Source organism: Myxozyma melibiosi (assembly GCF_037950935.1).
Source record: "Myxozyma melibiosi strain Phaff 52-87 chromosome Unknown BZA70scaffold_1, whole genome shotgun sequence".
NCBI classification, from domain to species: Eukaryota; Fungi; Ascomycota; class Lipomycetes; order Lipomycetales; family Lipomycetaceae; genus Myxozyma; species Myxozyma melibiosi.
This window is the reverse complement of record NW_027042915.1, coordinates 1,720,085-1,736,575: the sequence shown is the minus strand read 5'-3', so window position 1 is coordinate 1,736,575 and position 16,491 is coordinate 1,720,085. Positions and strand designations below refer to the sequence as shown.

The 16,491-nt window shown below is 49.2% G+C and overlaps 7 protein-coding genes across 7 annotated transcripts; 3 read left to right on the top strand and 4 right to left on the bottom strand.

Moving 5' to 3' along the window:
• Window positions 1–308: 308 nt before the first annotated feature.
• On the bottom strand, window positions 309–1,181 carry BZA70DRAFT_233771 (putative 40S ribosomal protein S3; the record flags this gene model as incomplete). The annotated part of the gene is made up of 2 exons (XM_064910273.1): window positions 309–922; window positions 1,037–1,181. 2 exons carry the CDS (start codon window positions 1,179–1,181, stop codon window positions 309–311), a joined length of 759 nt encoding a protein of 252 aa, XP_064770765.1.
• A 2,659-nt stretch (window positions 1,182–3,840) lies between these two features.
• Window positions 3,841–4,412, top strand: BZA70DRAFT_272079 (uncharacterized protein). The gene is made up of 2 exons (XM_064911587.1): window positions 3,841–4,198; window positions 4,264–4,412. Exons 1-2 carry the CDS (start codon window positions 4,032–4,034, stop codon window positions 4,406–4,408), a joined length of 312 nt encoding a protein of 103 aa, XP_064770764.1. The 5' UTR covers window positions 3,841–4,031; the 3' UTR covers window positions 4,409–4,412.
• A 768-nt stretch (window positions 4,413–5,180) lies between these two features.
• On the top strand, window positions 5,181–7,605 carry BZA70DRAFT_293054 (uncharacterized protein). The gene is made up of 2 exons (XM_064914399.1): window positions 5,181–5,779; window positions 5,858–7,605. Exons 1-2 carry the CDS (start codon window positions 5,658–5,660, stop codon window positions 7,212–7,214), a joined length of 1,479 nt encoding a protein of 492 aa, XP_064770763.1. The 5' UTR covers window positions 5,181–5,657; the 3' UTR covers window positions 7,215–7,605.
• Window positions 7,606–7,708: 103 nt separating this feature from the next.
• On the bottom strand, window positions 7,709–8,586 carry BZA70DRAFT_23298 (uncharacterized protein). The gene is made up of 2 exons (XM_064910248.1): window positions 8,372–8,586; window positions 7,709–8,305 (listed from the first exon to the last, which is right to left on the bottom strand). Exons 1-2 carry the CDS (start codon window positions 8,420–8,422, stop codon window positions 7,841–7,843), a joined length of 516 nt encoding a protein of 171 aa, XP_064770762.1. The 5' UTR covers window positions 8,423–8,586; the 3' UTR covers window positions 7,709–7,840.
• On the bottom strand, window positions 8,499–8,825 carry BZA70DRAFT_287072 (uncharacterized protein; the record flags this gene model as incomplete). The annotated part of the gene is made up of 1 exon (XM_064913922.1): window positions 8,499–8,825. The coding sequence occupies one exon, from the start codon at window positions 8,823–8,825 to the stop codon at window positions 8,499–8,501; it is 327 nt and encodes a 108-aa protein (XP_064770761.1).
• Window positions 8,826–9,520: 695 nt separating this feature from the next.
• On the top strand, window positions 9,521–11,320 carry BZA70DRAFT_272071 (cytochrome P450). The gene is made up of 2 exons (XM_064911586.1): window positions 9,521–10,977; window positions 11,053–11,320. The coding sequence occupies exons 1-2, from the start codon at window positions 9,667–9,669 to the stop codon at window positions 11,251–11,253; spliced, it is 1,512 nt and encodes a 503-aa protein (XP_064770760.1). The 5' UTR covers window positions 9,521–9,666; the 3' UTR covers window positions 11,254–11,320.
• Window positions 11,321–11,931: 611 nt separating this feature from the next.
• On the bottom strand, window positions 11,932–15,047 carry BZA70DRAFT_233712 (uncharacterized protein; the record flags this gene model as incomplete). Its single annotated transcript, XM_064910271.1, has 3 exons — window positions 11,932–12,071; window positions 12,129–14,440; window positions 14,509–15,047. 3 exons carry the CDS (start codon window positions 15,045–15,047, stop codon window positions 11,932–11,934), a joined length of 2,991 nt encoding a protein of 996 aa, XP_064770759.1.
• Between the last annotated feature and the right edge of the window lie 1,444 nt (window positions 15,048–16,491).

Below are 16,491 nucleotides of genomic sequence, written 5' to 3'. Positions count from 1 at the left end.
AACAGTGTGCTTGACAACGCCCTACAGAAGCAAGCGGTAAACCCTACAGATAGTCTACTACTATATGATAGTCTAGTTCTATATCTACTCAGTATAAATTAACAATAGATAAATTGATGGAATACAAAACATTACAAATAAAACCAGAGATTTTATTATATATCCTAGATTAAGATCTTAACAAAACAACAAAAAACAGTATTTTACCCATCCATCTTCTGTTTCGTCCCTTTTGTCATGTCCTCACCCGCTCCGCGCTCGACTGATGAGTAGTTTTTTTCTTTTTTAATTTCCTTTATTTTTTATCCTTACTCGGCAGTAGGCTGGACCTCGGCCTCAGGAACAGCAGCAACCTCAGCCTCCTCCTTGGCGGCCTTAGCAATGTAGTTGATGCTGTGGGGCTCGAGAGGAGCAGAGCTGTCGTCCTTGGGCTCGATGATGGTGACGGCGTCGGGAAGGGTCTTGCTGGGTCCGAGCTTGCCCTCGGGGTCGGAGCCAAGCATGATCTTGACCTTGACACCCAAGACACCCTGGCGGAGGAGAACGTGACGGGTGGCGGTGTCGATGAAGTCACGAGCGGGCTGACCGGAATGGATCATGAATCCGTCGGTGAACTTCATGCTCTTGGCACGGGCGGCTCTCAGCTTGCCGGAGACGACAACCTCAGCACCCTTGGCGCCAGACTCCATGATGTATCGGAGGACACCGTAGCACGCCCGACGGACGGCAAGACCGTTGAGGAGCTTGAACTTGAGAGACTCAGCCTGGGCAATAGCCGACAGACCACGCTGCTGGACCTTCTCGGCATAGATGACAACACCGCCCTCACGGATCTTGAAACGCTTCTGGATGAGCGAGGTGAGCTCACGGACACGACGTCCGTGGGGTCCGAGGACGTCCTGGGTGTGAGTAGCACGGATGACTGCAGACGTGTTAGCATTCTTTGCTTCTAGTTGCTTCATTCTCTCCTCTCTTTCTACTTCACACAATCACCAACACGTAAACGCCGATGACAAAAGACAATAGAGGCACATACCAATCTCGGTCTTGGTGGGGGCAGAGCGGACCTCGACACCGGAGTATCCCTCCTCGGAAAGCTCGCGGGTGAAGAACTCGTTGAGCTCGGCGAAGAAAACACCGTCAGCGACCTGCTTTCTCTTGCTGGAAATCTCAGTGGCCATGTTTGATATAAGTTTGGTTGGGTTCTTGTCTGCTAAATAGTTCGGACCTAAGCAATCGGTGAAAGAAGAGATCGTTAGCCTCAGAATCACGCAGCAAGTTTTTTGTTTTCTCTATCATTTCTCCGTCGTTTCTGTGCGTGGAAAATCCCTTCATAGCAATCGCAACCTCGAGAACCCGCTCAGCAGAGAGGCCGGAGCGCTGGGTATCCAATCCACCTCTTCTTTTCTTTGCTGCTGACTTCAAGCACAAGTCCGAATCACGCTGCAGCGCTCCCACACCAGATCCAACGACGAGAGAAACACTAAATAGAAAAGAGTGACGACTCACTGAAGAATAGACCGAACGACGAACAAAAGATAGATGAAAGGGGCGAAGAAGGCGGGCTGCTGAGTGTTGCTACGTAGAAAGGAACAAACAGAAAAGATTGGTGCGTGAGACAGCTGAGTGCGGTGTGAGGGTGGACTAGGGTTCTGGATTTGCTATATCTGTGAGAGCGGTGGCCCTGCGCAGAGTCAGCGGGTACGGCCGATTTAGTATGGGGCTGCCATACAAACAGGACCGTACCAGCATTAGAGTGGACTGTGTGGGCGCAGAGATGGGCCGCTGGGAGCAAAAAGACGGTCACGGTCGCTCGATGTAGGGTTGAGCCCTAAGAGTCTGCTCAAAAGTCACGTGAACATAGCCCCAACCCCGGGCATGGCTGGGTTTACGATTTGGTGCTGGCGCGTGCAGCGCGGGCCTCGACAGGTATGAAATAACGCGACGGGCTAGCGAGAGGAATCCTATGGCTTGGTGGCACTTAGCCTGCAATCCGGCCGTTCGCGTCTTACCTGAAGCGGCAGCTGCGACGCGTGCTGGTAGCTGATAGAGATGAAAGATAAGAGAACGCGGTTTGAACTGGCGGAGTTGTGAGAGTAGTAAAGGACTTCTTGCTCTGCATAACTACAGCATTCATTATTGCTCCTACTATTGACGACGATGGTTTATGTTATAATTAATAATAGTGTCACTCTTGGCCGGGTATTAGCGAGAGCAGAAATTATGACGAGAACAATGGCAAAGACCAGAAAAGTGAGCAGAGAGAAAATCTTAAAAGACGCGTGGAGGTGGAAAGACGCGTCCAGGATTAGCTTGCGCGCGTGGAAAAAGCCGAGGTCGCATTCCTCCATTCATACCTACTTTTTTCAGTCCACCGGCCATCACGCTGTCTGTGGCTCCTCGCGTGGCTGCTAAAAAAAGAATTGATAGACAGAAGAAGAAGGGAGGGAAAAAAAAAAAGGGAAAAAAACGTCTCTGCGGGATTTCTGCAGGCGCGCCCGGCCCCGTGAATGGTGCTGGAAGAGCAGGGGGAGGAAGGGGATAGGCAGGGAGATGGCGGGCGGGAATGTCTGCTTGTATTACGGGATGGTTGATGTGATTATTAAACGGAAAAATGACCCGAGAATAAGCTTGTATAGGTGTATATTGGCTATGAGCTTGAAATTGCGTTATTGTATAAACCGAAGAATAGTAGAGTGGTTGAGGTGATGCTCGCTAGGGAAGAACAGGCGGAGGAGCTGAACAGAGCAGTGGTACTAGAGCTTAGTCAAGGTCACTACTACAGCAGACCAGAACGGCTGGTCCATGGAATGGTGAATGGCTACATTTCTCTGCTCTCCGCTGATGGAACATATTCGAGAGGATCAGCCGAGAGTGCGTACAGAATTTACACATAATTCACATCACCAGAAATGGTGAAGAGCGGCATTCGTTTTCGGTCAAGAGCAGCCAAAGCAGGAGGAAGAACGAAGCTTATCCGAGATTTGCGGTGCTCGCCTAAATGATTGAAAGAGGAATTGCTTCTTCTGCTGGGATTTCCCAATATGCACGTCGGCGGATGAAGGCATTCCAGTAGACCGGGGTCCAGATACGCCACCAAGTCTGAGATTCCGTATCTGGCCAAGGTGGATTATCTTTTTTGAAGAATTGCATGACTTTTAATTACTCAGCCAGGCTTATTGCCGTTAGGAGAGGCGGGCGGAGGGCGGTGGGGTAACAAAATCGGTAGCGGGAAAGAAATCAAAACAAACAACGCAAAAGATAAACAAAACAACATCAACAACAGTAACCACAACAACGACAACGACAATAATTGCTGAACGCGAACTCGAACTGAACGCGTCCAACAAAGACAATCAGACAACTACCCCTTCACCAGACCTCCACCCCTTGTTAATGCACCTGCCGACAGAGGGCATGAAGCGCAGGCTGCAGGGCGCACTACAGGCAGCAAGTCACAGGTATGAAGATAGGAAACCGATCTGGGTCGCGTTCAAAGGAGATTTGCATTCCTGACAACGCCCTTATTCGGGCCCGTGCTGTGGATCCCTCCTTTCCCTGCCCTAATTTCCTATCGCTGTTGTGTACTCGATCTTGTTCTGTGTGTTTTTGTATCGTGTTATTGTATATGTAGAAGCAGCAAATTCACAGCATCTACAGCAACTACTACTCATGACATTCATGACGACAACACACCAGAAATCACACCCACACGGCCTTCACCACCCGGCAGCCACGCGGCCGCTCGCCTGCTGCCAGAATGTCCCCCGTCCCAATCCGGAATAGCGCAATGCGGCGCGCATGCTCCGGACTCAATAGAAAACTCTAACTTTAATATGTCACCTAACCCTTTTGTTTTCCCTCGTACGCGTGCTCGTCCTCCTCGAGACCAGAGGCCTATAAGACCGGCCGCCGGTCCCCGTCCATCCTGCTTTTCTTCTCATCCTCATCCGCTCTTCTCTACTACTCAACCAAGTCGCTCTTTACTTGCCTTTTAGCAACCAACCCCAACCAACTCTTAATCAATCACAATGAAGTTCGCCGCTGCCCTTTTCACCATCGTCGTCTTGGCCTTCGCTGCCATCGTCTCCGCTGCTCTTGATGAGCGCGCCTACGTGACCGTCACCACCCTCGAGACCATCACCTCGTGCGGTCCGACCGTCACCAACTGCCCGGCTTCGTCGACTGCCTCGTCCGCGTAAGTCCCTCTGTTTGCATCTATCATTCTCACGAGACGCGTCTGTCTAACCTTACCCCCTACAGGATCCCCTACTCCAACACCTCCATCGCCGTCGTCAACTCCTCGACCCCTGCTGTCTCCACCTTCACCGGTGGTGCCAACCAGCAGACTGGTGTTGCCGCTGCCGCCATGGCCGGTTTCCTCGGTCTTGTCGCCTACCTCATCTAAGCGCCTCGATAGCCCGCTAGGGTTTTCTCTTGGGATTTTTGGGTTTATGATTTTATCTAAACGGCGTGCTTTTTGGCTTGATGGAAATGCTGTATGATGAGCTTGTAAGATTGGGCAATAGACGATGCTTTGGATGGACTATTCTCGGATTTTACTTTATTTTTGTACTTTTATATACCGCTAATTATTTCTTTATACCTCTATTTCGTGCTTTTGTAGTTTGTCGCGTAGATCTTTGTTGACAAAGGGTCCAGGGTTTCCTGATCGGGGCTGTTTAAGTTTGGGATGTTTCGCGTGGCCGACGCGTTTCAGGTAGAATTTTCGCAGACCCGTCAAGATCTGCGGCCTATTTCCTGTTTGGTTTCTTGTGTTTATTCATTGCTTTGCCATCCCTGTATTCTCAAGATAGATACTACTGCAAAGACGAAAAAAGAGTCAGAGATTGGCGGGGCCTTCTACAACCGTGCCTCGTTCCTCCGAATGTGGCTTTAACATAAACAGATTATACAGCCCGCGTAAGCCTGGTCTGTCTATTACAGCCTCTATCCAAAAGATTTACTTCCAAAACTCGTCGTCACACATCACAGTCAAATATCAGCTTTCCATCCCGTCTGAACCAAAGTCTGGTTCGCAGATGCAGTGGCGCCAACTATATACAACAATACAAGAAATGGTATATGGACAAATAGGAGGATCAAAAGGTCAATATTATTTTCCTTTAATATTTACATTATTTATAATAATATTAATAAGTAATTTAATAAGTATGATACCATATTCATTTGCAGTAACATCTGTGTGCAGAAGGTTAAAACCTTTTGCTGCACATCGTCATCGCGTCGTCCTCGCTATTTGAGGAACCCACGCAGTGAACGAGCGGTGATCAGCGGGCAAATATGACATCGATATCGATATCCTCGTAGAATACCGACAAATAACGAGGATGCAAAAGAAATCCGAAGCCACATGGACGAGCGCCCAGTAACCTAAACAAAAACCGCAGATTCGCCGCCATCCCGACGATAGTCTGTGTGCATCTGAGCCGCAGCAGCATCACCGTGAACACACCCGCTGCTGTGTCGTGTCGTCAATCGAAACTGTACTTGCCACGTTCTCTTCCTTTCCTTTCTCTCTTCTTGCTGTCTTTTTTGGCTTTTATTCTTTTCGTTATATTCGTTTGTCTACTTGTTTGTTCTTGTTCTTGCTCTTTTTTTGGTCATTCTCGCGTTCTCTCTATCCTTCCCCGGAAATGATCGTCCAAGGTTCGTTCGTGGCGATGGCCTTGGCCGTCAACGTTCTCTTCCTCCTCGCGCTCATCTACTCCGTCCTCGGAACCCCGGACGGTCTGCCCACAGATGACCTCATCAGATTGTACGCTCCCCCCTAAACTGCTCATTCGTCCTCTCACTTTGACTTTCTCACTCGCTGACCCCTCTCTTGCCTTGCCAGATCTAATCCTGAAGTCAAGCAACCCGTGCTGCCAGTCACAGTCACAGTCATTCCCGAAGCGATTACTGAGACTGTTCTCGCGACCGTTGTGCAAGTATCGACTGCCACCGTCGTAACCACCGCCATCGTCACTCCATCTGCGGCCGCCGATGCCGATGACGAAGAGGATGTCTCCCCTGCCGCGATCGCAAAGGCCAGGCTGAAGTCCAAAACCTACATGCCCAAGCAGTGTGACGATCCGTTCCGGAGACCGGGCTACCTGCAAATCCCGAAAGAACAGTCAGCTCTCTTGGAGGCTCGATACGTTCCCTACTATGACGAGATCCTCGAGCTACCGCAGGTCCAGGACGCCGTCGATAGAGAACACGCCGTGCACCTGTTTGACGACAAGCCGGTCGAAGATGCCGTCATGGGAACAGCTCCCATCAACTGGATCTCGATGCTGAAAGAGCATCTCTTTTACATCAAAGTCGGGCGCAAGAACGCGCGCGCAAAGACCCTCGAGCGTCAACTTTCCTGGATCCGCAACCGACGCATTCTCATGGCTGCCGACTCGATCGACCGGTTTATGGCGCAGCATTTTTGCACGGCTCTCGACCACAAGTTCGTCATTGGTCCCGACGGCAAGCACACGACCGCCTGGTGCACGATCCCGAGTCTCAACTTTACAATCTACCACTGGCATATCTCCTCCATGTTTTCAAACCGGCCTGGTTGGTGGGCCATGGACCAGATGAAGCGCGTCTCGTTCGAGGACCGCATCGAAAACGTCTACTCGCGCTATATCAAAGACGTCAACGGCATGAACGGTAAAACTCCCGACCTCATCCTCTACCAATCTAACCTCTGGGACGTCCGTGGCTACGCCAAGAGCGACGAGTACAAGGAAGGTATCGAAACTCCAAACACCTATCTCCGCCGGCAGACGACCTGGAGCGAGCTCAAGTTTTTCATGAACCGACAAGTGCAGTTTATCGAATACCTGCGCAAGTTCTTCTCGCCCGATGTGCCAATGATGATGCGCTCCGTCATCCCGCACCGCGATCAGGGCAAATCCGACATCTCACTCTACGAAATCGACCGCATGGCTCGCTTCGTCGCCTACAATCTCGGCAACGAAGTTTTCGAATGGAGTCACACCGTCCCTGGTTTCCCGGAGATCTACAGAGATGACATGCACGTCAATGTAAGCGCCCAGAGTACCGTCTACAGCGACATGTTGCTCTACTACCTCTTCCGCGCCGTCGGCGGTGCTCAAGTCCGCGGCAAGGTCACAAGATGGCCTAGCGAGTCAACACTCAGCCAGGCAGAGGCCTGGGAAGAATGCCATCCTTATGATTTCTTGACGACCCGATGAGCAAGCCATAGAAATTTCTTTCTTTTCCGTTTCACTGTTTATATTTTTTTGGGCAGGAGTTGTGACATTACTTCATCTTTCTTTTTTCTCTGTGCACTGTATAAGTGATCATTTTTGATACATCTTTTGGAACTCCAAACTCCTTAGCGCGACTATCGTACATGTCTTCTTTTTGGTTTTTGATTATTTGATGACGTTTTGTGGAAAAGGCATTATAGATTTCAATGAAACGATTACGTGTGAATAAATATCATTGCTAGTTTATGATAATCGTATAGGATGAAACGGGAAAAGTACAAAGACGCGAAGCGAGAAACCCGACGCCTCAACTTCCCTCGCTGTCGTTCAAGCATCGTTCAAGCGTCGTGCAGTCATTGTGCTATTGTCGTACAGTTATTAGACTGACGGCAGGATCACGAGAAAGTGCACGTAAACTCAGTATGAATATGCAGCACTCATTCTGCAGTACTCTACGTGTTATATTTACAGTATGATTATGGTGTTGAGATAGGTGCCACTAGCAATCAAATGATAAAAAATAGATGATCCCCAGCGACACCCAGAGATTGTATTGGAAAACAAAAAACGAAATAAGAACAAAAACGAAATTGAAAGACTTAAAAGAATTAAAGAAGTTTCGACAACGACTTCACGAAACAAAAGAAGCGTATAAACACACGCGATGAATCAAGCAGCAGTGCCCGGTGAGTGATTCGCCTCCGGCTCTGTGCGATTTGGTACTTTTTTTTGGATTTTGGCGGGATATAAGATAACCCTATTTCACAGAAAAAGAGAAAAGGTGTTCCGAGCAGGTACATTGCAGAGGTCAAAGGTTTTAACGTCCGATGACGACCGTACTGCAGGGAAGAGGGGTTGCAGACAGACAGGTAGGTTACTTCTTGAGGCAGATACCAGCATGTAGTTCGATGAGAAGACTTCAGCAAGGGTATTCTGTACAGTGGTAAGACAGGAATACAGTAGAGGTAGACCACTTCTCTCATGAGATGTTGGGGTATTAGCCTGAGCAGTAGTCGAAGTATAGGACTCTTCTGGTTCGTTCCAGGAAGGGATATGCTGCGGGGGGGGGACGGCTATACTAACAAGGGAAAGTCAGCAAGGCTCGAGAGAACGAACAAGGGATAAGAGCGTATACATACGTTGGCTGCTAAACAGCGAAGCCTTGATAACCAGCGATTGAAAATCTTCATAGAAGCACGATCATAGGCAGTTAAAAACAGAAACCCGGACTCGATCCTGGCGGTTGATCTGTTGCCTAGCTGGTCCTTATTGTTGCCCTTTGTCGATACGAGAGGCGAAGATGTCGTACGCAAGTTTGAGCGCGTCAAATTTCTGAGCGTCGGTAAGGCGGGAGGAAAGGAGCACCCCGTCGATATAATCGTTCATGTGCTCTTTCCATCGTGAGTCGATGTCGTGGTGTTGGTCGCGGTCGCGCGGCAGATGACGGCCGGAGCCTCTCTCGGCCATCGAGTTGCTTTGCGATGAGGAGTGCGAGGGCGTGTGTGACGGGTGGGGGCGGCTATCGTGTTTGGGGTTCGCAGCAGCATGCTGCGATGCACGAGAAGAACGTGTTTTCTTCTGGCCGAAAACCATTGTTTGGGATAGGGACACGGGGAAGGATAGTTGCTGAAGGGTTGAAGTGGTGAGAGGTGAGGAAAGAGAAAAGGGAAAGGAGAGAGGGGCGAGAGGACAGCCTTTTATAGCTGGCCATTGTGCCTTGTTCGAACATCAGGTCAGTCTAGTGAGTTGCGTCCTTGTAGGAACAAGGAGCCGGGCCTGGTAGGATCCGAGGCAGATCGAGAGTCGAACAAGGCACAGAACACAAGGTGATTTAGATCACGTGAGCAACAGCAAGCGGTCTTACAGAATCCAGCAGCAAGGCCTTGTTGCTAAGCTGTTGCTGTTTGCTTTGTGCTGCGATGAAATCTATGAGAATTGCTGAATTGCATTCGTTAGACATTATGTACATTCTCTACAAGTTGTCACATTGAAGTCAGGCTTCCGGGTGGTCGAATTTCAGATCGTAGAGCTCGTATTCTATAATTCTGCTTTGCTGGTCGATTTGTTACCATGGAGTGTCTACGCGTGAAAATACATAAAAGACAACAGAAAAGCTCCTGGGTATCAGTTGTTATAGCTCATTTTAAATACTCCAACTCCATAAAGTGATGCGTATTTGTATAATAAACTCTGCAAATAAATTGAGGAAATCCCGGTACGCTGCTCATAGCCACTTTAACGAAAATAAACTCCGAGCTCAGATAACGATAGCGCTAGCTTACTGGAATTTCAGCAATTTCTAATAATTGATCTACATTAACGATATCTCTGCAGCGACGACAGCTTCCTCAACAGATGGTTATATGAATAAATAACGAGACATTCAAATACAGAGAGGGCGATTGAAACAAAATATACAAATTTGCACAGAAAAATGCCAAACTTCGAGCTCTTGGTGAGCAGTATCTGCGTGATCCTCGCCGGCGCGGTCGTCTACCATTTCCTCCTGCTCTCATCCGAAGGCGGCATTCCGCTCGTCAAGGGCAAAGTTCCAGTCCTCGGTGTTGCGCTTGACTTTGTGAGCGGTCCGCAAAAACTCCTGCACGCAGCGCGACAGAGCAAAGGATGGATCTTCGACGTCTACCTTGCGGGCCAGCGCATGACGATCGTGTCTGACCCTATCGTCGGCAACCGCGCAATGTGGGCAAACCGCTCGCTTTCACTAATGCATTTCGTCAAGTTCCTTGACGCGAATGTGTTTAAGTACTCCCCACGCGTGGTGAACGACTTTGAGTTCCTACAGCGGGTCGCAAAACGGCTGATCAGCGTCATGACATACAAGCCCGACATGAACGAGACCGCGGATAAGATCCGGGAGGAGTATCTCAAGCTCGTTGACGACAGCTCTGAACTGGCGCGACACTCGGGCGAGGTCGTTGACCTCTACGATTACTGCCGGTACAATATGTTCTACGCCTCCACCGTCGGCCTGTTTGGCGAGTCCTTCCCCGTGCAGGCAATCTACGAACCCTTCATGGACTTCGAAGACAACATCCCAAAGTTCCTGAAGATGTACCCACGAGTATTCAACATGAAAGGTTACAATGGGCGTCAGAAGGTCCTCGACGAATTGGGCAAGTACTTCCTCGACACCGAGCGCGTGCGCACGTCGGCCCCGTTCGTGCGCAAGATGTACGACACCTTCGTCGAAGCAGGCTACGACTCGTACGAAGACCTCTCCGGCTACTTCTGCTCGATCCTCGTCGCCGCTAAATCAAACTCTGTCCCAGGTGCGTTCTGGCTCCTGGCCGAAGTCATCCGCAACCCGCCTCTCAAGGCGCAGGTTGAGCGCATTATCGCCGATGCATACGTGCCTGCTACCGGCGACTTTGATTGGGACTCGTTGATGGCCAACCAGACCCTCGAGGCTTGCTTCAAGGAAATGCTCAGACTGAACGTCAATCTGGCGTCAGGGAGAGTAGCCCTCGACGACACGACTCTCAAAGTCACCACTGATACTCTTGATCTCAAAGACTCTTCTTCACCGCCAACCACCACAAAAGAGTACAGAATCAAAAAAGGCTCCAACTTGCTCATGTTCTACAACCTCGTCAATTGGGACAAGACGCTCTACCCGGACCCTATGACTTTCAAACCAGACCGCTTCCTCGTCGACGACAGAGAACACAACATCACCCACCCCGAATGGCGCGCCTTCTCCCCTTGGGGCGGCGGCTCCCATATCGTACGCTCCTCTCTCTCTTTCCCCATTCTTATTCACGAAGCCTTCCAGCTAACTCTCGAATTTTCAACTCCTTAGTGCCCGGGAAGATTTTTGGCTCATATCGAGGCAGTCGCACAGCTAACCTACATGCTCTGGTTCTACGACATCGTGCCACAAGAGGAAATGCCAAAACCAAAGATCGGCGACAGATACGGCGGCGGCGTCTTCAAGCCCGAACGCGGCTATAAAGTGAAGATCACCAGGCGATCTACACCGCTCACTGCCTCTTCTCTCTGAGCAGTTCTCTCGGCTTTTTTTTTTTGGTGATTTTTTGGTAGATTTTTTGGATTAACTACATGTACCATAGTTTTACTTTAGACTTTATATCCATTACTTCAGCCAACTTCAATTTCAATTACATACGAAATCGATTTTCATGAACAAAATAACAAAAGAACCAGAATTCAAACACAACAACAATCATAGACAGAAGGGGGAGAGCTAGCACTTAGGAAGGAAAGTAAGAAACAAGTAGATATACACCACAAAAGTAAAAAGAGAAAGTGCACAGATGGTGAAGTAAAAATGAAACCCAGAAGAAGCAAAGACGGCAGAGTCTGTAGCCACTATAACAATGAAACTAACCGACAGCAGTAAAAATAGAAAGAGTGAAAGAACAACATCTCTAGCATGGGCGTAGCTCACCCCCTTCTCCTCCTACAAAGGTTACAATAACCCTCAACATAACAGTGAAATAATAAAAAACCAACCGTTTCAAGCCCAAATGCTCAAATAGTTTATACACCAGGTTGCCTCTCCTCTTCTATATAGTTGAACGCGCTTCTCTAAAAATGCGATGACAGAATGATAGATAAAGATAGAAAGGTAGATAAAACGAAACCAAAATAAAGAAAAAGAATGAAAGCACCTCTGCAGGTTATATACCCGCAGCAGGTAAGAGCAGGCGCGTGACGTCTACCGCTGTCGCACCTTGGCGTACGTTGGAGGTCTCACGCGACGCTTTATAACCTTCACCAACCAGATTGGAACAAGCGAAGCACCGGTAGCGGCAGCTGTCTGCCAATAAAAGTCGCCGGTGAGGAAGTAGTTGAGGTCTAGAATGATCGTTAGTCTGTTTCCGAATAAGATGTAAGACAAAGAAATCAGCATACCATAGTAATCCGTCAAGAACGGGATTGAAGCAACGTAGGCTGTGAATGTGACAATTTCACAAGCAATCATAATCTTGTTCCAGGTAATCACCTCCATTGCCACCATCAAAAGCTCATTCAGCAGTATAGCCGTGAAGCCAACAGCGACCATGTTCATGAACGACTCATAATCGAGTCCCACGAAGACACTCGCAAGTCCCTGGATGATTGCACCCTGGTACACCGAGATCAAAACCCAAACGAAGAAGGTGAGATACGAAAGTGATTTTCCTTCGGTCAGTTCTTTGTATAGCTCAGGGTACAGCTCCGCAACATTCTCATCCACATCGCGGTCAAGCACGAGCGAAAAGACGGGCATCATGGTGTAAATAGTGGCATAACCGACAAGCAGCAAACCTTGGTACAAAGCAATCGGCTCGAATCCGGATTGCATGGAGTAAACCGCCTGGGCAACCGAGATGATCAGTCCACGATGAATAATGAACTGAGCGAGCTTGGCAGACTGCTTGTAAGAGTTGCGTCCGTGCCAAACCAGAAGCTTGGTCAGGTAGCAGAACTGAAGAATGGAGAAATCGGCAGCGAGAGAAGCCTGCTTTCCTTCCTTTCCAACAATACCAACACCAACATCAGCAGCCTGGATCATGCTCACGTCGTTACCACCGTCACCAATGCAGCACACACGCTTCTTGGTGAAGGTCTTGATAAGCTTTGCAATCTCAGCTTTCTGAGTGGGCGAACATCGGCAGGCAATGACCGCAGGCAAGGTAACAGCAACCTCAATAAACTCCTTCTCGTAGTTGCTCAAAAACATGGACAGAGATTCACCGTCTATCAGCAAGCAGCAATCGCCCTTAGTGCGTAGATAGTCTAACTGGTCAAAAGCTAGCTCGGGCCTGTTCATGCCAGCAATCGTATGGATATACTGACCACGGGGAACAAGCTTAGCCGAAACTGCAACACATCGAGCTGTCTCAACCTTGTCACCAGTCAACATCCAAATCTTGATGCCGGCATTGCGGAGGAGCTCAAGCGAGGGCTTGACATTCTCCTGAAGCTTATCTTCGACACCGGTCAAACCTAGGAGGTCGAGGTCTTTCTCAAGGTATTCCGAAACTACTCGCTGCATCTCGCCTTCACGGTCCTTCAGAACGAGCGAGGCGGCGGTATACTTCTCCAAGAAGAAGTTGTAGGCCTCAGCAGTGAGCTTCTTGCGTCCGATAACCAAAGTTCGCAGACCCTCACGAGCCATGTTTCCCGTTTCTTCTTCAAGCCAGTCGTTCTTCTGAACAATCTTTCCCATAATGCTATCAGCACCCTTTTCGAAAAAAGTAATCTCATCCTTCTCGACATCGCGAACAACGATTCCCATTCGCTTTGTCTCGGACGAGAACGGGAAGATCTGTAGAATCTCGAGATGCTGCTCGGCCTTTGAGCCAGCGTAAGACAAAACAATCGATTGACGGTCACGCTTGGCGAGAACCAACCCAACAGACTCAGTCCACTTGACGATCGCAATCTCATCAGGAGACGCAGCCTGGTAAGAGGACTCGCCGTCCTCGTAAACAGGCGTGACATTGTGACAGACTGCGAGCGCAAAAACAAGATCGCGCACGCGGACTCCAATGTCACGGCGAGAACGGGTATTTTGACCTTCACCGCTGACATAGTTTGCGACTTCATCCATAGCTTCGCCAGCATAGGACACCGTTCCAACATGGATCTTCTTCAGTTCCATGTCGTTCTGGGTCAAAGTTCCAGTTTTGTCAGTGAGCAGATATTCAATACGGCCGAGATCTTCAGGGATGGTGGATGTGCGAACGATAGTCTCCGGAATAGCTTTGTCGTGCTCAATCAAGTAGGCATAAACAGACTTTCCGAGGTCAAGATTGACTCGAAGAGAGACTGGGATAATCGAGGAAAACAAAACCAAGAAGCGGAAGATAGAGACGTACCACTGTCCGTGGAATCCCGAAAGACCGACGAGCAAGAGCGACAGCAAGAATACGCAGATACAAAGAATCTTGGACAGACTGTTAATCTCGAGCTCGAGCAGACCAGTCTTTCCTCGAGCTTTGGAAGTGTTCATCGCCTGTCGCGTCTCGCTGCCAGTATAGATGACGCAACCGATCGCATGACCAGACGCTAGGACAGTATTGGCCCACATGGTGTTATCGATCGAAAGAGGAAGATTGGCAGAGTCGAGCTGGAGGCGTCCCAAGAAGTGGTGAATAGACTTCGTGGGAGGAGTAGCAGTGATGGTGACATTCGAAAGAAGGTCATCGGGAAGAGACTGAGTGAGAGGGCAAGCGATTCTATATGACAAGTAATTGTCCGTTAGCGATGAGAACATGAGAGATTACAGAGAGAAGCATAAACGTACCGTAGCTTCCAATCAGTTTCACCGTCAAGTTGATCGGTACGAATGAAAGATTCGCCAGTCACCTCAGAAGACTTCAGAAGAATGACATCGGCGGGAACACGCTGGTCTTTGTTGATGATGATGAGATCGCCAACTTTGAGGTCGCGTGAGCGAACCATATCAGCTTTCCCCAAAACTTCGTAAGCCTCTTTGTTGGACTCTGCGTCACGGCGGCGACGAGCGATATCGTCAAGCGCTTCTTTGGACATAGTGACGAAAAGGACGAACGCAAGAGGTAAAACGTATGACGAAAGATATCCTATCCGGAGAGCAGGGACGATCTGCGAGAGAGCGACGAGAAGGAAATAGAGGTTGATGAAGAACTTGAACTGCTCGTAAAGAATGATAGGCAGGAAGGTGAAGGGGTTGTATTTGGCGTTTGAGATCGCGTTGGACGGGTTCTTGCCGTTCTTTGTGAATGGGCGGATGATGCGCGACGGGCCGGTTGGCTCAGAGCCATCGTCGGACTCTTGATCGTCGACGGCGTCGATCTTGCTCATTAGCGGGACGCCATCCTCGTTAACATCATCACCAATTCTGATAGAGATGTCACCGGCAGATGAACGGTAGTCGTCGATATCGGCAAAGTCCTTGAAGGACGTGGCACGGGATTTCATGCCGGTGGATGATGACGAGGAGGAGGTTGTGATTGTTGGCAAAAGGTTGTTCATTGTGCGCAGAGTGATGGCGGATGCGTCGGAAGCCGACGATATTCGTCGAGAGTCGGCAGAAGGGAGTATGGTAGAAGCAACTGCGGTCGAAGTCGCGGTAGCCGGAGAGGTCGGAGACAAGTCAACCAGCGGTGGCGGCGTGCTTGCACGGCTGTCACGGGCGACCTGAGGCATGCAGACGAGTTAAGACACCTGACTCTTAAGAGCACTTCTGAGAGAAGGCAAATAAGACAAAGGGTATACGCCGGCGAGATGGCCAAGAGAAGAACGAGTTCTGTCAGTTGTCGGTGGTTGTCGACGGGAAGAAGGCGAGGTCGAAGAGTTTGTTAGCCCAGGGCCGCTGTGAAGGTTGACGCGAAGACAAGCAAACAGACGGTGAGGCGTAGTCTAAAATGGCCGTAAAGGCGAATGTGAATTAAGGTTTAGACTTTTCTGCTTTTGTTGAGTTCCTGCCTGCGTTGGCCAGTGAGGCTCGAGATAATCCCGTGATCTAAACTCTAGTCGCTCTTCAGTTTAAACTATAGCCGCTTATCAGTATAGTGCATATTCACCGTGAATCTGCTGCAGTTATGCCACTGCGTCATCACCGCGCATTCTCATCGCTCGCTCTAGTACTAACTGCGCTCATCGAAGCCAGACCATCGTCGCCTTCCAGCTGGTGACTTGTTACATGAGAAAAGGCTGCTTTGTGGTGTGCTACTCTCAATGGAGTGACTATGTCTTTATCTATCTTATTTGTGAATGCCCAGTATAATATTAGCAGCCAAGTAAAAGAGACTACAAATTCGCTGCTTCATTAGCCAAACTTCTGCCGGCCAAGACCGATTCTTGTTTAAAGCGTAAACTAAACACTGACAGCACCCGCCTCCTACAAAACCACTGCAGACAATAGCAGCGTCAGCTGGCGCACAATATATCCTGTATAAACACTCGATATCTTCATGCTTGTTGGCCCTGAGATCATCTTTCGACACCCTAAACCAATGCTTGACCAGAACAGAGGTGCACTGTTGCCAACTTAAATGCCATTGAATGATCAATGACTTGATCTAAAGCAAACCGACAGCACAACTTAGAGGAGATCCAGCGAGCTTCCGCTCTTTTATTCATTCGGCTACTTCCAAACTGTGACCAATATGGGCGTTGGTCGAGGGATTTCTGGCGCACTAGACATGACTCTAGATCATTCAACAACATAAAGTCCGCCAGACATCGATGCAGTTTACTCAGCGCACAGATTCGATTTGAGGACAGTGCTCTTGCGAGTACTTCC

Bases quoted from the DNA above. Each gene is read 5' to 3' on its own strand.
- BZA70DRAFT_272079 (XM_064911587.1), top strand. From the start codon at position 4,032: ATGAAGTTCGCCGCTGCCCTTTTCACCATCGTCGTCTTGGCCTTCGCT. The intron at 4,199-4,263 runs GTAAGTCCCTCT...TACCCCCTACAG, and splicing joins TCGTCGACTGCCTCGTCCGC to GATCCCCTACTCCAACACCT.
- BZA70DRAFT_293054 (XM_064914399.1), top strand. From the start codon at position 5,658: ATGATCGTCCAAGGTTCGTTCGTGGCGATGGCCTTGGCCGTCAACGTT. The intron at 5,780-5,857 runs GTACGCTCCCCC...TTGCCTTGCCAG, and splicing joins ACAGATGACCTCATCAGATT to ATCTAATCCTGAAGTCAAGC.
- BZA70DRAFT_23298 (XM_064910248.1), bottom strand. From the start codon at position 8,422: ATGAAGATTTTCAATCGCTGGTTATCAAGGCTTCGCTGTTTAGCAGCC. The intron at 8,306-8,371 runs GTATGTATACGC...TTGTTAGTATAG, and splicing joins TTCGCTGTTTAGCAGCCAAC to CCGTCCCCCCCCCGCAGCAT.
- BZA70DRAFT_272071 (XM_064911586.1), top strand. From the start codon at position 9,667: ATGCCAAACTTCGAGCTCTTGGTGAGCAGTATCTGCGTGATCCTCGCC. The intron at 10,978-11,052 runs GTACGCTCCTCT...TCAACTCCTTAG, and splicing joins GGGGCGGCGGCTCCCATATC to TGCCCGGGAAGATTTTTGGC.